Source organism: Myxocyprinus asiaticus, chromosome 3, assembly GCF_019703515.2.
Source record: "Myxocyprinus asiaticus isolate MX2 ecotype Aquarium Trade chromosome 3, UBuf_Myxa_2, whole genome shotgun sequence".
Lineage (NCBI taxonomy): Eukaryota > Metazoa > Chordata > Actinopteri > Cypriniformes > Catostomidae > Myxocyprinus > Myxocyprinus asiaticus.
In genome coordinates this window covers 28529190-28546843 of record NC_059346.1, presented here as the reverse complement: position 1 = coordinate 28546843, position 17654 = coordinate 28529190, and the positions used below count along the sequence as shown (strand labels likewise).

The 17654-nt window shown below is 40.4% G+C and overlaps 1 protein-coding gene across 8 annotated transcripts in view; it reads left to right on the top strand.

Annotated features, from left to right (window-relative positions):
* garnl3 (GTPase activating Rap/RanGAP domain like 3) overlaps nt 1-17654 on the top strand; it is a 133798-nt gene that overhangs the window by 55324 nt on the left and 60820 nt on the right. For 6 of the 8 annotated variants that reach the window (XR_007893371.1, XR_007893372.1, XM_051658517.1 and 3 more), the window contains exon 2: nt 5051-5120. Coding sequence is in view for 5 of the 8 variants with exons in the window: in XM_051658517.1 (XP_051514477.1) it covers nt 5051-5120 (70 nt within the window). In the remaining 3 variants the exon portion in view is untranslated. Of the gene's footprint in view, nt 1-5050; nt 5121-9302; nt 9346-17654 lie in introns of those variants that run through there. The other 2 variants (XM_051658546.1, XM_051658537.1) reach the window with 2 other exon arrangements.

Here is a 17654-nt window from a genome sequence, read left to right as displayed (position 1 = left end):
CCCAGCCTTGGCGTTGTTGTGTCCGGTGCGAGCTTTACGCATCTATTTGGCTCGCACGCAGAGCTTTAGAAGCTCTGATCTGCTCTTTGTCTGCTTTGGTGGACAGCAGAAAGGAAGCGCTGTCTCCAAACAGAGGATTTCCCACTGGGTTATCGACACCATCGTGATGGCATATCAGGCTCAGGACGTGCCACCCCCTGCGGGGTTATGAGCCCACTCTACCAGGAGTGTGGCGGCCTCCTGGGCCCTGGCCAGTGGCGCCTCTTTGGCAGACATCTGCAGAGCAGCGGGCTGGGCAGCACCCAACACCTTTGTGAGGTTCTACAATCTCCGGGTTGAGCCGGTCTCGTCCCATGTATTGGCAGGCACAAGCAGGTAAGTTCCGGGAAGCTGGCCGGGTGTACCACTTGCGCATAGCGCCTTTCCCCCTCCCTTGAGGCGAAGACGTGCGCTCTTGACTCCCAGTTGTGTTCACAGACTGTGATCCCTGGATGACTTTCCTCCTTAGCCCTGTGGCAGTTGAGTTTGTGAAGAAACTCGCTGCCAGCCCAGTATGTGCACTAATGAGACCCTGTACTGAGGTAGGTGCTCCACGTGTGCTGGTTCCCCGTAGGCGACCCCATGTGATATCTTCCGCAAAATCGTTTCCCTGTCGGTAAACTGCGTCTTCCTCAGGCAAAGGCCCCGCTGTCCCCGGTCGCCATGGTCTGTAGAAACTCCTCTCCCTTCGGGTAAGACCTACCATGGGACCTCTCCACATGACATACTTCTGACAAGACTCGGTAAGACCATGTGATGTATTCCACTCAAAATACCCCCCCCCCCTTCTTGGGTGGGGTGTGGTCTCCGCGGTGTCTTCCCCTTGGGAGGGACACCCCCCAACGTAGACACTTATGGCTCCCAGTCAGTTAACAAATTCCACTCTTTTTGGGGAGAAAAGAGAGGAAAAGAGGCCTCGGCTGGGCTAGCCCTTCCCTATTGTTGGGCAGTCAACTTGTTCCTGTAGAACCGTTCGACGCTCATAAGTGCGTTGGGGGAGGTTACATGACGGCCTGGTACACTGGCTATGAGGCACACAGTGGTCTGCCCGTCACACACCGGCAGTTCACGTAACACAGCTCAGATAGTTGTGGCGTTTTGTATAGGGACCCCTAGTGTCACTACATCGACACAACGTCGAGTGAGTGACAGATAGGGAACGTCCTGGTTACTTTCGTAACCTCCGTTCCCTGATGGAGGGAACAAGACGTTGTGTCCCTCTTGCCACAATGCTGAACTACCTGCTGAAATGGCCGGGACCTGGTCTCGGCTCCTCAGCACAAAACCTGAATGAGTGGTTGCATACCAGCTCCTTTTATACCCGTATGTCGGGGGGAGTAGCATGCAAATTCCACTCGCCAATTCTCATTGGCCTTTTTTCAAAAAAGCAGAGGTGTTTGGAGCTCCCAAGAGTGACCCCTAGTGTCACTACATCAACACAAAGTCTCGTTCCCTCCATCAGGGAACGGAGGTTATGAAAGTAACCATGATGTTTTCTTCCATGCTTCTGCCTGCCAGCGAGAGATCAAACCCCTATCATCATCTACTTAACTGTGTGGGGCGAACGATGCAAAGCTGAAAATTTCATACTTACGCGACCCACTTAAAGTGTAGATACTTGCCGCTCTGTGGGTTGCGTGAATGGTTTGTCTACTCTCTTGCTATTGCCCACATGCCAATAAATACCCCTCTGAGTACCAGTGTTGGCATGCGTGTCTTAGTTTGCTGACCCCTGGGCTAGCCTTTTAAACTTCTGCTAAACATGAATTCAGTGAGCAGTCCTGGGTCCCTTCTCCAACCCACACCCCTGTGCTAAGGGTACAGCACACAGAGCAAATTGGAAGACACAAAAATGGAAAAATTGGTATCAAGTCGCAAAATAGTTATTAAAAAAAAATAATTCTAAAATCACAATTAAGAAAAAGTAAAATTGAAGAAAATGAGAGAAAAGGTCAATTATCCATTCATGAATTAACCAGGAAAAATGAACATTTTTCTGTTTTTGCATTTGGATTTGTATGGTCTGAAAACTGAACTGAAAAGCGATACATGAACTGAAAAGTAGGCAGGGCCACTAGTTTTTTTAGAACGCAGGTTTTTGTTATTTAAAGGTGAAGTATGCAATTTCTGCTCACCAAACAGAATTGCAAAAAAATATATAAAAAAATGGAAGGTTTCTTGGACATTCCCTCCATCTACCTTTTGTCGGATAAATGGGTTGTCCTGCCCCAAACTCATGTCATTGGTTGAGCCAGTTTTGCTGTGTTGGGCTGATTGAGATGTTCAAACAAAGAGAGCAATGTTTTAATAGCGCCTCAGAGACACAGTGTTTTCACTTTTCAGGGAAATCAACCTACAAATGACTTGCTTACAGTTATTACCCCATCTGGGATAGAGGAAAGTATATTAACATTGAAAAACTACACACTTCACCTTTAAAGCAACATTTATCTGTACATTTACTCATTTTCTGCATGTACATTTACATCCTTATTTGTACATCCACAGTAACCTTTTGCATTTCTTAAAAGTTTGAGAAATAACAACATTCGCACAAAATCCTTTCCAGCAGAGTGAAAATATCTGCGTCACATATAGGGCTGGGCGATATGATGATGTAATCGGATATCGACGATGTTTTACAAAGATCCCGATGCCGATTGCGAATAGACAATTATCGACAATATTGGGAAATGGCAAAACCATGGATCTGGGAAGTTGGTAAATATATTAAACAGTGACCAGAGTGTGAAACTAGCACCCGCCACCCGCAAAATATGACGAGGCTGAATCCAGTTCACAAACTCCTCGTCCAAATGTATTTCATGCGCGGGTAATTTTGCTCATCTACCTGCAACAGGCAGGTGACCTGCTGCAAGACGTCTCGAAGTGACACATGACAAGAAATGCTGTTAGTCACAAAGACACGAGTTTGAAGAAACACACTTTATTATATTTTTAAGAACAGACAAAATAAAAACCGTCAGTAACTGTTTCCATCAATGCTTTTTTATGCACATTTTAGGATATCACATAAAATCTGCTGGATGGAAACACCAAGATGCGAATAAAATCTCCAAAATGCACATGGAAAATGTATATGCTCACTTGAGGTGGATAAAAAAATGTTTCGATGAGAAGAAATGCACATAAACTATGATGGAAACACATTTACCAAATAAACTCCTATTGAATTTAACACGAATACAAGATGCGCATAAAAAAAATATTCAACTGGATGAACCAGTGGACCAATCCTCGAATCTGAAATGTTGCCCTGGTCATTCTGAAATACTGGTGTCGTAAAATTCCAAAGCCTGCATAGAGTTTACAGAGCAAATAAGTTAAACACAAACTTGCACTTTTTCCCAAAGAGCAGGTTTATTGATACTTTTAAAGAATATCTTATAGATCTACACTGCAAAGTCATGATGGAAGAATGCACACACACATAGTGTTCTCAGAACTGTGTGACACACTGTCATTTCCAGTCATGAAACGAGTTATTAAAGCGTTTTGTCTGGGCGTCATAAACAGCGAGCATTTTATTAATAAGAGTCACACAGTCGCTACAGTTTCCCCGGAAGTGATGATTTTGTTCTTTTGAATGCAAGGGATGGAAAGGTGGCTTTATTTTTGTTTTTGTGATATTCAGATTTTTCGCATAAATTAAATTCACAACTTGGATGGAAACATAGCTACTGCCGTGTCTGATTCGCTGTTTGTTCAGAGGCGTGCAGTGTATCGTGGAACAAGTGCATGTAAAGAGTTTTCACTCTTTTTTCTCTATTTCATTCATCTGAAAACTGTTTGCAAGAATAATGCCGTATATGAGAATGCTGCAAATTATCTCTGAACATCTCGGGACGTGCTGTGAGTTTAATTCACTTTATTTCCATGTGGATAGCATGCATTGTGAACGCAACTCTGCAGGTTCAGTAATATATATTTTTGTATTAAATAAACAAAGAAGAAAGTGAATAAAACATAAAGTAATACAAGACACATTCACCTTGAACCTAAAATTGAGTTTTATTTTATGTTCTTTAGGCAGCATTAACTGTATTACCAAAACGCAATACAAACACAAATTCGATAAGAACACACATTTGGCAGCATTATCTTGTAGGGTTGCCCCCTAATAGTCGACCAAACATTAGTCGATGAGAAGAGGCTTGGTCGACCAAATTTTAATTAGTCAGTTGGTTGCAGGAAGAAAAAAAAACTCTACAGGAAGTGGCGAAGTCATGCAGTCCGTGAAGGAGAGATAGTTAACATGGCTGGTCCATGTGGTAATTATGTTGGGCAGGAAATCCAAACGTTCGCCAATCATTCATCGACCTCAAACATGGCTTATCATTTGAAACATGTAAGTAGTAGCCTAACGTTAGCCACTTTACATGGCCGCTCGCTCTAACGTTAACCTAGATAAATGTGCGCTATTATTAGCGCATGTCCAAGTATTAGTCGACTAATGGCTTAAAAGAACAACTAGAAAAATCTTTGGTCGGGGGCAGCCCTATTATTTTGGGAACACAAGGGAATTTATTAGGCTTATTTATTTTGATTGTCTTTACATTTATAATTGTCTTTAGTTCTTAATCTGTAAGCTATTAGTAATTTTCCATCTGTTGTGTTGACGGATGCTTGGATGATGGCAAATGGGGCCGTTGGAGACGGTAAATATATGAATTTGGGGAGGTGGTTAAATGAGATTTTTTTATTACTTCATTATTTTAATGCTTTTTTCGTTTAGTTTAAAGTGCATTTTGAATTTAGAAATGTTTTTTGTGTTTCAATAAATGAATAAAATTTTTTAAGCAAAATCAATAAAGCAAAAAAATTCACTGACCCTCGGCAGGTGGGTTGACGATGTAATCGGATATCGCAATATTTTTTAAGGCAATTATCGCTAACATATTTTTTACACATCGCCCAGCCCTAGTCACATAATTATTTTGTGAAGTTAACTTTGAAATCAGTATGAATGGTTGTATACTCTGTGTTGCAGCTCAGCTTCAGAGGATCTGGGGTGCAGGAGAGGAGAGTTCAGCCGGAAACACTATGGATCAGTTGAACTGGTGAGGACTGTATTTTTTAGTTCTTCTCTATATCCCCCTCCTGTTCACCCTCCTTTTCATTCTTCTTTTTCCTTCTAATACATTTTTCTCCTTTGGTGAAGGGAGTGACTGAGTGCTGCTGTTTGATTTCTTCTGTTATACATGTAGGTTTTTGGTGAGGTCTGTTGTTTTAAATGAGACTTTAATGTCTTGGCAATTTCAAATTCATCAGCTCAGGTTGTGTGTTCAAGATTCAGGATTCTCAATCAGACTGATTCAGAATAGAATAAAATAGAATAGAATAGACTTTATTAGTCCTTTGGAATTCAGTTTGTAGTACAATACACATCATATGAATAACATGTATTCACCTCAGTCACAGCAGCATCAGTACAATATTATAAACACTACCCAACCCGTATCACTGTATATCACAACCCATCGTGAATACATTAATTTTAGTCCCAGTCATCACATACTGCACAACCCGCACAACTTGGATCCTTATTACATATTGCTCCTGGTGTTCTTAGTCAAGAATGAATGCTTTAACCTGTTCAGTCTGCACTTGGAAAGCCCTTATCTTCTGGAAGTTAGTAGCTGATCCAACATAATCACATGGCAAGTCAGCATGTTTCTTCAGAGTGTTTCAGTAATCTAACATCGGTCCTATTATGCCGAGTTACTGACAAGTGATGTCCCATCAGACATTTTTGCATCGATTAACTCCTATGGCACGACTGACTGTGTGTTGTGTCAGCAGTGTGAGAAAACTGGTTTCTTGACCCGCACTTAAACCAGGAAGTAACTGCGTTTGCATAATCAGTGCCGAGCGCGATCCGTAGGTTCCATTTTCCCTCTAAAAGTACATTTTTACTCCACTGATAGTTAGGTTTAGGGTCGGGTTTAGGTTTGAGGGCAGAGTTAAAATATGCATTCCTCTTCACTGTATTACATCCTTTACAGCTAAAAACAACTCACTTTAGACACCCCTCTGTGGGCATTTCACCCGGAAACTGTAGCTCACGTGTACCCTTACGTTCAAAAACACTTCCTGCTTCAGCCACTGGGGGCAGTGATTCAAACTCTGGTAAGCACAGACCGATTTCAGCTCAAGAAAAATCAATCTTCTGTTTCCAAAATCATTGTGAGATCAGTCTGACTTAACATAATTTTCAGATTGAAAGATCATAAGGAAATAATATTTAATTAAAATGTTCATTCATATAATTATCTTATGATGCAGGTGAGTTTGATGAGGCATAACTCTTAAACATCTCCTCTCACATTATCATAAAGTTTGCAGGTTAAAAAGGAATCAGCCTAGCACCGTTTATATTATTCAGGGTGTTTTAACTGGACAGACATATGCTCTGTGTATACTGTGTATGTGTGGGTGCGATCCTTTCGGTGGTGTCTGTCTCTCCCAGATAGTCGGTACATGCAGGAAGTGGCTTAATACCGCAATAGATGCTGCTTCCTATGTGAAAGGCGCAGCAGGTTTGTGGGTAGAATGAAATGTGTGACCTTGTGTCAGATAGAACCATGTCACAAAACCACGAATTATCATGCACAGCAGATGGGGAATATAAATATGTGTGTAAGACTGTACATGTTTTTGAGAAAGGGAGAGCGAGAAAGTGAGAGAGAATGTAATTTCTCAGTGCGTCTGCCTTAATCCTTTGGCATTTAAAGCTGTTCATTATGTCACTGTTATCACGGTGTTATGACAATTATATTGGTAAGAACGTACAGTATTCTATCATGACTGTATAATGATTTTTCCTGGTCTTTAAAACATAAAATGTACAATATCTGTCAAAACTTTTGAAACACTGGACTGAAATGTTTCTCATGATCTTAAAAATCTTTTGATCTGATGGCGTGTGCTTAAATGTTTGAAATTAGTTTTGTAGACAAAAATATAATTGTGCCAACATATTTATTTATTTCATTATAAAGCAAATATTTTATTTAAAAAAAAAAAAAGAAGTTTTTGATATTGATGACTTGGACCAAATAATAAAGAAAAGCAGCCAATAAGTGCCCAACATAGATGGGAACTCCTTCAATACTGTTTAAAAAGCATCCCAGGGTGATACCTCAAGAAGTTGGTTGAGAAAATGTCAAGAGTACATGTCTGCAAATTCTAGGCAAAGGGTGACTACTTTGAAGATGCTAAAATATAACACAGTTTTGATTTATTTTGGATTTTGTTTAGTCACAACATAATTCCCATAGTTCCATTTATGTTATTCCATAGTTTTGATGACTTTACTATTATTCTAAAATGTGAGAAAAAAAATAAAATAATAAAGAATGAGTAAGTGTTTCAAAACTTTGGCTGGTAGTGTATGTCACATTAGACTAGATCCTGAATTGTGAAAACAACTGGTAGGCCAAACAGATAGTGCTGCTCAATCTCACCCCATTGGTTGAGGCAAAGTTGCTATGTTGGGCTGGTTGGAATGCTCAAACAAACAGAGCAATGTTTTGATAGCATCACAGAGCCACCGTTTTCACTTTTCAGGGGAATGAATGTCCTAATGGCTTACTTATAGTTGTCTCTGCATATTAAATTGGGATAAGAGAAAGTATATTAACGTTGTTTAACCTCCCAGACAAGATTGCTGATGTGTGCATTTTCCACTAACTATTAGCACCTGAAAACCATGCAAACAAAGAAATTGCTTATAGAACAGCAAATAGTTGTCCTAAAAAGTGTGTCTTGGAATACTAGGTTTTGGAATTTTTGTTTAATGCAAGCTATAGAAAATCAGGTTTGTGTATCAAATTTTTTATAAACATTTATTCTCTACTTTGGCAACAAAATCTTCATGTTCTCACTCCGCATTGTCAAACAAACAAGTAGTAGCCAGTAGTGGTGTAGAATTAGCTTAATCAATTCTGAATCAATGTATTGGTCAGAATAGTCCAATGACTGCCAACCATGTTGAAATTAAAATTAACTTCATCAATTCTGAATCTATGTACTGTTCATTCCAACGAATACAATGCAAAATGCCATCTGTGTCCTGGAACTGAACTCCTATGGCTGCAAAGGAATGCTTACTGCCTAATCAGTGTCAATGGCTTAATCTACAGCATTTTTTATGAATGCACTGATCTCAGAACAGTTTGAAAGGCACCTTATTTTCATCCTATCTCAGTATACAGCCTCCGAAGGCAGAATTTTACAGCTTGTTTGTTTGGTTTGCTCGCATAGAAGCATTTCACTGAAATTGGCACCTCTTGTTTTGTCATGTGATGTCATGCTTTGATCATTTAACCCATAAATTAAAGCCTAGAGTCTCCTGATATGAGGACAGTCCGTTTAAATTCATTTAAATTGTGTATAGGGTACAGTGAAGCCAAAATTCAATGTGTTCATATGAGGATGTGGGGTTGTAGGAGGTGGCCTGTTGTATAAGAGTGCTTATGTCCTTTACAGTTTCAAAATGTGAAATATGCAGTTCATTTAAAAAAAATGTAGCAATTTTGTAGAAAATTGTAGAAAACATTTACCCATGTTTTAGTGCCTGCCTTTGTTTTTCCCTATAATTGTTTTAATCTGTTTCTTAGTGTTTGTTTCCTTTTTTACTTTATACAATGTTGACTGTTCTTTTTAAACTCAGCTGAGGTTTTTATATAACCTGCCACCTGTACTGTTTCATCCTTTTCCTTTAATAACTGCTGTGTTTAATTACATTCTTTAGTCCAGAATGTGTGCAAATCTCTTATTTTAGCTGAAAGCATGGGTTCATGTGTGTGTGCATCTGCCTGAGTGTGTTATTCTGTTATATAAACTATTTAATTATACTACTAATTGATTCTAATGCAGTTTTCATTCCAGTGGTTGCATCATTTAACATTTACACTTGCGTATGCATGTTTTGCATTTAATAGTGTAATCATCATGAGGGGAAAATATTAGTATTGACCGCCTTCATCAAATTAATTAAACTGTGCAAACATACACAAGGTAGACACTTGTGCATACAAATTACAGACTCTAACAGACACTAACACTAACACATATACACACACACTCAAAACACACTGAAAAATAGTGCATCATTTATTGTAACTGTGGGGGTGTTGTAACTGTGCTTTCCTCATAGGCTGCAATCTAAGAACTAAATGCACAAGAGAGTAGTGTGTTAGTGTGTGTACTCATGTTTTAAAGATGTAACTCCTATATGCATGACTGGCTGCACTGTACATCTGTATGTTTCAATCTGCTACTGTAAGTGCATTAGCTCTAGTTTTCCTCTTATAGGTGCTTTTATGACTTCTAAATGCAAAGTGTGTATGAATGCAGGGGAATGTGGTGTGTGTTTGAGTGTCTATATGTGGTTTTCCAAGCTTCCCTTGTGCTCCTTTCTTCTCCATGATGGCAAAAATTTAAACGTGACCATTTATTTTACAATTCTATGCTGATTTAGCAGAGGTAGCTATAAAAATGTATTTAGTTACACTGTGTAACAATTTTTTTTATTTTTTTTATTTTATTTTATTTTTTTGGTTCCTGGGTAGTAAGTGTCATTTCCTAATTGCTTATGCCTCAAAAGTATAGAAAATGGCTATTATTCCCCACAAACTTTGCTTTTGTGACCAGGACAGTGATATTTTGAAATTTGCCTATTTTCCAGAACAATCCAGATAGATTCATTGCTGAGTAAACTTGGAGTAACTTCTAGAACTTTCTAGAACTTTCCAGTAATATAAATAGTAGTATAAATAAATACAGGGGCCTTAAGCCCACCAGTTCAGTTTAGTTCCAGCTGCCTAAGTGGATACATATCTGCATTTTTCTGAGATGGCATCAAGAGGCTGCAAGCATCTGGCAGACGCATTTTGCTATGTCTGCAGCCAATTTATCAAGATTAGAGCAAAAAAATACTCCGTGGATCAACTGCTAAGATGTATGAGGCCTACAAGGCATATTTCGGCATGCCTGTCAGGGAACAAGACAAACCCTGGGCACCTCATTTCACCTGTGAGCACTGCAAAAAAACTCTGGAAGGTAAGATGGATAATTGTTGCTCTGAATTGTATGTTATAAAATGTGTTAATTTTTAAAATTGTAAAAGTTTTTAATTTTAAAATGTTTTACAGTTTTCAATGTTATTGAAAAAATATATCATATATGAAAAATGTTGCGAGAATCTCTTACACATTAGTCATGGGAAATAAATGTATTTTTGTAGGATGGTACAGAGGGGAAAAGAGAGCCATGAATTTTATTTTAATACTTCTGCATGGTGGACCCTTCCAAACGTCGGACTGGCAAGAATGCACCTGCTATCACGTATCCGGACCTTCCTTCATCCATCGCCCCAGTGCCACACTGCCATGAGCTCCCCGTACCCACTCCTCCGGAGAGAGAGCAGCCGTCTTTAGAAGAGAGCAGCAAGTCAGAGAGCGAGGAAGATGTTGTAGATCCAGATGACAGTTTCAGAGGTGGAGCTGAGGAGAGAAACCCATACTACCCCAAACAAAAAGACCTCAACAACTTGATTAGATATCTTGGTCTTACCAAGTCCAATGCCGAGCTTTTGACATCTAGGCTCAAGCAGTGGAACTTTTGGATGAAAGTGTGCAAGTCGCAGATCAGAGGAAGCATCACCAAACTTTTTCCAGCTTCTCCACCCGTCAAGATGGGCTCTGCTTCTGCCACAATGTGACCAGTCTGTTCGAGGCAATCAGAATCACCTGCAACCAGAATGAGTGGCACCTCTTCATTGACAGCTCAACCAGGAGCCTCAAAGCTGTGCTGCTTCATAATGGTAACAAGTACCCGTCTCTTCCCCTGGCTCACTCGGTGCACCTCAAAGAGGATTACAACAGCATCAAGACCTTGCTGGATGCCTTGAAGTATGATAAGTACATTTGGTGGCTGATTTGTGAAAGTGATTTACAGTATAATCATAAATCTTGAAAAACTACTCACTTCTAAATCTTTTGTAGTCATTTTTGTATTACTTTAGTATAAATACATGTTAATTTGGATTCATATGTTGTTTTTTTCTGACATTATGTGAACGAAAAGACACAAATTCGCCCGTTTTCTCATTGGAAATAGGTAAATTTCAGAATATCACTGTCCTGGTCACAAAAGCAAAGTTTGTGGGGAATAATAGCCATTTATTATACTTTTGAGGCATAAGCAATTAGGAAATAACACTTACTACCCAGGAACAAAAATTGTGTTACATAGTGTTTTTATATTATTTAATTAACCTACTTAATGTGTTAACAGGAAGTTCCAGTCTTATTCATTTACATAAATAAGAGAAAAAAATGTTTATGTTTGAAAGGGAGGACGTACAGTAACGTCACTGAAGTCTATGACAGGGCTGTGCTGTAGTTACTTAGCACAACAATATAAAAATTGGGAACTGGAATGATGGAGAGAACATGGTTATGTTAGTATACAGTCTGAAGATGTGTTCGGAGTTAACCTTTTGTTATCCTAATAGAAATGTTAAGGAAAGGTAATCAGATAGAGAGTGACACAGTGCAAAGTTTCACTGATTAAGGGCACAACATTTTTCTCTTTCATTTCATCACCTTTTCTTAATTTATTTTCAGTGCCTCACTCAATGTACTCAATTTTCCTCATTCGATTTCTCTCTGTCCTTCTCTCTTTTTCTTTACAATTAGTTTCGCTACTTCATGAAATCTGCCCTAATATAACTTTTAATTTTAATTAATGAGGATTGCATCAGTACGTTAGTTGCTGTACTGTTTATTACGAGTGCATCTGAGTGCATTTTGCATGGAGATTTAACTGGAAAGAAGCGTAAAGTGCGGTGCAGGTAGAGCGTGTGTCAATGCCAGTGATAACAGCCACAACGAGCACTCATTATAACATAAAAATTACAAACTCCAGCGCTGGATAAGCACGTATTATGACCCACACGAACAAAATGGAAACGCCTACTCTTGAACATATTTTTCTTCTGCATTAGACACTTGGCGAAAGCAATTACAAAAAGTGGTGGGGGCAAAATTGGCACAGGCAAAAAGTGGTAGGGACATGTCCCACCTGTCCCACCCATAAATGAGTTGTTACATTTCTGTAGTCATTCCACCTGCATTGTGATCAACAGGATTACATGCTCCTCCCAAATTGTAATTTAGAACTCCATATTTACATGTACTTAATGTGCTGTTAGTGGTTTAGTGCATTCCTAATAACATTTCTTTACATACAAATAGCACTTGAACTTGAGCTCCTGAATTTGAGAGGCTTTTATTAGACTGTTTTATGCTTATCAGTTAAAGCAGAGACTGTACATGAATACAGATATCATGTCTGATATAGTCAACTGGGGAATTAAATGCTGTATGTTGTCATGAGGGCCTCCATCAGGTTGTTATGAAATTTCAAATTATGCTTAACGATGACACGTATACATATCACACAGTATTCATCTTCTGCCTCTGACTTATGTCTCTTATTATAGTGATTTAATTTTTACCAAACACAAATGCCTTCTTATTGTAATAAGCCGTGGCATCCCCACACGCATATGCTGAGCATAGGGAGAGTTGGCTGCCGAAAGACTGCGGTGTGTAAAATTAGCATGTTGGACTCAGTGGAACATGCTGCCTGCAGCTCTATCATATCAAGCATCGTGAGTGACTCACTCTTATTGCATCCGATACTGTGGGTCACTTTCATAAGACTTTTTCAAAAGGTGGGATATGCCATTTTTTGATGATGCAATGGAGCAGTGTTGAAGATAAAAATGAAAATTTGTTTTCAACATGCTGTTCGAACCCAGTATTATTTTCTTTCTTCTGTTAAACACAAAATGAGATCTTAGGCAGAATGTCCGAGCAGCTCTTTTGCATACGATGAACAAAAAAGACACAAGGTACAAAAAAGCATCATAAAAGTAGTCCTTATGAGAGGTGTGCTGTATTGCAAGTCTTTTGAATCCAGAAGGATAGCTTAGTGTGAGGAAGAAACTCAAATTTAAGTCGTTATTCACTTATAATCTTCCCCTCTTCTGTTGCTCTCAAATATACGTTTTTGTCTGAGCTATTCTTTTTGTAGGGCTTTACTGGTTGTTTAGATCAGTGTTACTATCTGAAATAATTAATAATTATTTCTTTAGTTATTAATTAATATTTTAATTAATTAATTGAATCTAACTCATTAAAACCTCATATGGGGCTCCAGTAAATGTAGTGCGCTATGTTTATGAGCGGGTTTGGTTATTAGCAATAATTAATAATTATCAAAGATAATTATTAATTATTAAAATCAATAGAACATTGATGAGAATCAATGTTAGCTTTTTTAATCCTTTTAATCAACAATTATCAAAGATAATCACCAATCATTAACGTCTATGATACATTAATTAAAATTAACACTAGCTTATTGATCCTTCAAAATCAACAATTGTCAAAGATAATTATCAATTATCAAAAATCAATAGAATATTAATAAGGATTAACATTGACGGGGCACCACCCTGGAATCAGGGACTAATAACCAGATAGTATAACAGTGTCAATATTAGATTGTTTTCTAAGGAAAATCGACATCCGAAGAATATCGATTTTCGGGAAGAAAACAATGAATGAAGGCATGAATCCGAGCACTGACATCCCATCAGCATGACACAGGTGTATGCAAAACAAACCAAAACACTTCTCTTTGTAATATAACAAAGTTCATTTATGCAGTAATATCAATTAATAATTAATACAATGCAGTCAATAAACATCCGATTTACAACTACAAACTAAACAGTGATATGATTAGATATGGAAATCAAAATAATCCTATAACACATGAGAGTGTGTGTGTGTGTGTGTTAGAACGAGAGAGAGAGAATTAAGTGACGGCCCCAAAGCCGATTTCGCGATCGTGGGAGAGAAAGCAGTTGTTAGTTTATCAGTCAGAGACGCGGTGGGCGGCTCGTAAACCGTCCCGCGGCCTTTGATTCTTTAATGGATAAACTCAGTTTGCCGGTCTCACCTGCGATGGCGGAAATGCACAACAGTCCAATGTGGTTGGACTACAATACAGCAAATCAAATTCATGATAATTAATACCCTAAGTATTAATAATAAGCGGACATGGCGGTCCGTAAACTGTACAAGCAATAACCTTGATACACAAGAATAACACACTATAATATTCTATCTCTGCCCAGACGTAAACCTCTTACTTGAATCATATGAGGACGTAGAATGTGTGTTCATTCATCCTTTATTTCCAACTCGGTTCCTCGAGGCTTGGGTGATGACGGGAGGCCATTTCCTCGCTCTGTCGGCGGGCGGTACATCTGCTGATTCTCGGCGGCCTGGCGGAGAAATCAGCAACGTCGACTTGATTGAAGATAGAAGAGAAATCTTTTCTCTCTTCACTTCTGCAGGCAAACGGATGAAGATGCGGATTCCTCGGTGATCTCCTTCGGATCCGTTAGAGTGTTCGGTGGAACACAGAGTAATCTCAACTCGTCCAGCGAGATGGAGATTGTATGGCCACAGTTTCAAGTCAGACGGTACTTCCTTGTGCCACGAGGCTGCACCTGAGAGCAGCGATGAGCTGTGTCTACACACGGTGAGCAAAGTTGCTGAAAGCAAATCCCGGAAGCATTTCAGAGGTATTTCTACTCCTGATGATGTCATGGGTGAGGTGCATTCTGTCATGTGCCTCATCCAATAGGAGTTGAGAGTTCGATCCTTTAGTGAGCAAGGCTTCATGGGATTTGTAGTCTGATTTGGACTCCCTTTGTTTGATTTTGGCGCGGTTTTTATCAGTAAGATTTATGACTTGATATGGGGGCCTGAGTTAGGTTTTATGACTGTGTTAGGCCTGCCTTTGTCTTCTGTCTGAATACATGAGGCCCAACATTTTCAATAGTTCTGTCAGAGTTTTTGCTTTAATGTTATATTTTGGCCACTAGAGGTCCCTATGGTACTCATGTCTATCTTGTGCTCTTGTAATCAGTGCCATTGTTTTCACATGTGCCTCGTTCTGGGCTGTGTATTTAAGCTGATCACTTCCTTTTGTTTCTTTGCTTGGTTATTGATGTTCCTAGCCAGTTGCTGCCGTAAGTCTGCTCTAGTTCTAAGTACTAAACTTTGAAAGCCTTTTGGATTGTTTTTTCCCTGTGTTTGTATTTGCTGTTTTTTGGTGTCTTTTTCCTGAGTTCTTTGGAGATTGTTTTTTCCTCCTTTTGGATCCTTTTTGGACTAAAGATTTTTCTGTTTTGTGGTTGTCAGTAAGAAATTGCTTTTTGGGTACAACTCCCTTCTGTGGCTCAGTGGTGGAAATTGAGACTCTTGTGCCAAAGACCCAAGTTTGAATCTTGGCTCTGACAGAATAACCAAGCCACATTATGAACCCAGAGATGCCTAATGCTCAAGAACTCCTGGCCACAACTGCTCAGCAGGAGTCCACAATCCAATGCCATGAGTCAGCACTAGTTCAGCAGGAGACTGTGATGGCTAAACACTCACAAGTACTGTCTGATCTCATGATTTCTGTCTGTCAGATCCTGGACCAGCTGCCCTCTACTTCAGCTACTGCTTCTACTGTTGCCTCAGTACCCCTTCTGGATTCTTGAGTGCTCTCTCCTCTGATTGAACCTTGCCTACCTCCACCACAACATTTCTCAGGTGATCCCAGTGCATGTGATGGGTTCCTGACTCAATGCTCTCTCACATTTGAATTACAACCATCTTCCTTCCCCTCAGATCGGGCCAAGATCGCATATGTTATCACCCTCCTTTCTGGCAAGGTTCTTTCTTGGGCAACAGCGGTCTGGAAGGCACAGGCACCCTTCTGTTCAAGTTATTCTGTGTTTGAAAAGGAGTTCAAGCGAGTCTTTGACCACCCCCTCAGTGGCCGGCAAGCCTCTAAGAGACTTCTCACCCTCCGACAAGGTAATGGCAGCGCGGCTGAATATGCTATACAGTTTCGGACAGTTGCAGCAGGGAGTGGCTGGAATGATGAGGCCCTCGTGGTGTGTTTCCTGAATGGTCTGTCTGAGGCAATCAAGGATGATATGGCTACCAGAGAACCTGCTCATGATCTCGAGACCCTCATGGATCAAGCAATCCGGCTGGATAATCGCCTGAGGGAGAGAAGACTGAACCGGCCATCTGTTTCCACATTGTCTGCCAGTCCAGCACTTGCTCAAATGCTACCAGTGCCCCACGAGTCCTCGGAACCCATGCAATTGGGAAGGACTAGGCTTTCCCCATCAGAACGAGACCGTCGCATGAGAGAGCGCTGTTGTCTATATTGTGGATTGTATGGTCATTTTCGCTCCGCCTGCCCCAAGCTTTCGGGAAACGCCCAGTCCCGTACAGGCAAGGAAGGACTGTAATGGGAGTTACACGCACAGCTTCACCTTCCAACTCTGGATTGTTCCTTCCCATCACACTCACTTGGGGAGATCAAAAACACCAACTCCAGGCATTGATTGATTCTGGTGCTGCCGGGAATTTCATGGATATTTCCTTTGCCAAAAGTCTCCAGATTCCTATTAATTCCCTTCCTGCCCCCCTAACTGCGACAGCCTTGGATGGAAGAATGTTAGCTCCAGGGAAAATAACCCACCTCACCTTTCTCCTTTGTCTCGTCACTTACCAGCACCAGGAGAGAATGTGCTTTCACCTTATACAGACTCCAGAGTTCCCTATTATCCTCGGTCACCCCTGGCTCTTCCAGCATAACCCACACTTTGACTGGTCCACTGGTGCTGTTCTCAGTTGGGGTCCCACCTGTCAGACTACATGCTTGGCCCAGAACTCCCCTGATCTTGTTCTCGAGTCCCAAGAAGCCCTAGATCTGTCTCAAGTCCCTGCTCAGTACCACCACCTCAAAGCAGTGTTCAGCAAAAGGAAGGCCACCTCCTTACCTCCTTATCGCCCCTATGATTGCGCCATTGAGCTGCTCCCAGAAACCTGTCCCCCTAGAGGTCGTATATTCTCTTTGTCTCCCCCCGAACGAACTGCTATGGACAAATACATTAACGAATCCCTTGCGGCAGGTATCATCCAACCATCCACTTCCCCTGCTGGAGCTGGATTTTTTTTCGTTGGGAAGAAGGATGGCAGACTCCGGCCATGTATTGATTACAGGGGCCTTAATAAGATCACTATTCGAAACCGCTATCCCTTGCTGCTAATGGCCACTTCTTACGAAATTCTGCAAGAAGCCTCCATCTTCACTAAGCTTGACTTGCGCAATGCCTACTATCTCGTGTGCATCAGACAAGGAGATGAATGGAAGACCGCCTTCAACACGCCCACTGGGCACTATGAATATTTAGTTATGCCCTTCGGTCTCACTAATGCTCCTGCAGTATTTCAAGCTCTCATCAATGATGTTCTCAGAGACATGCTCAACCAATTTGTGTTTGTCTACTTAGACGATATCCTCATCTTCTCGAGTTCCCTCCAAGAGCATGTAAAACACGTCAGTAAGGTTCTCAGACGTCTTCTTGATAACAATCTTTATGTTAAACCTGAGAAATGTGAGTTCCATGTGACCAAAGTTCAGTTCCTGGGGTTCAT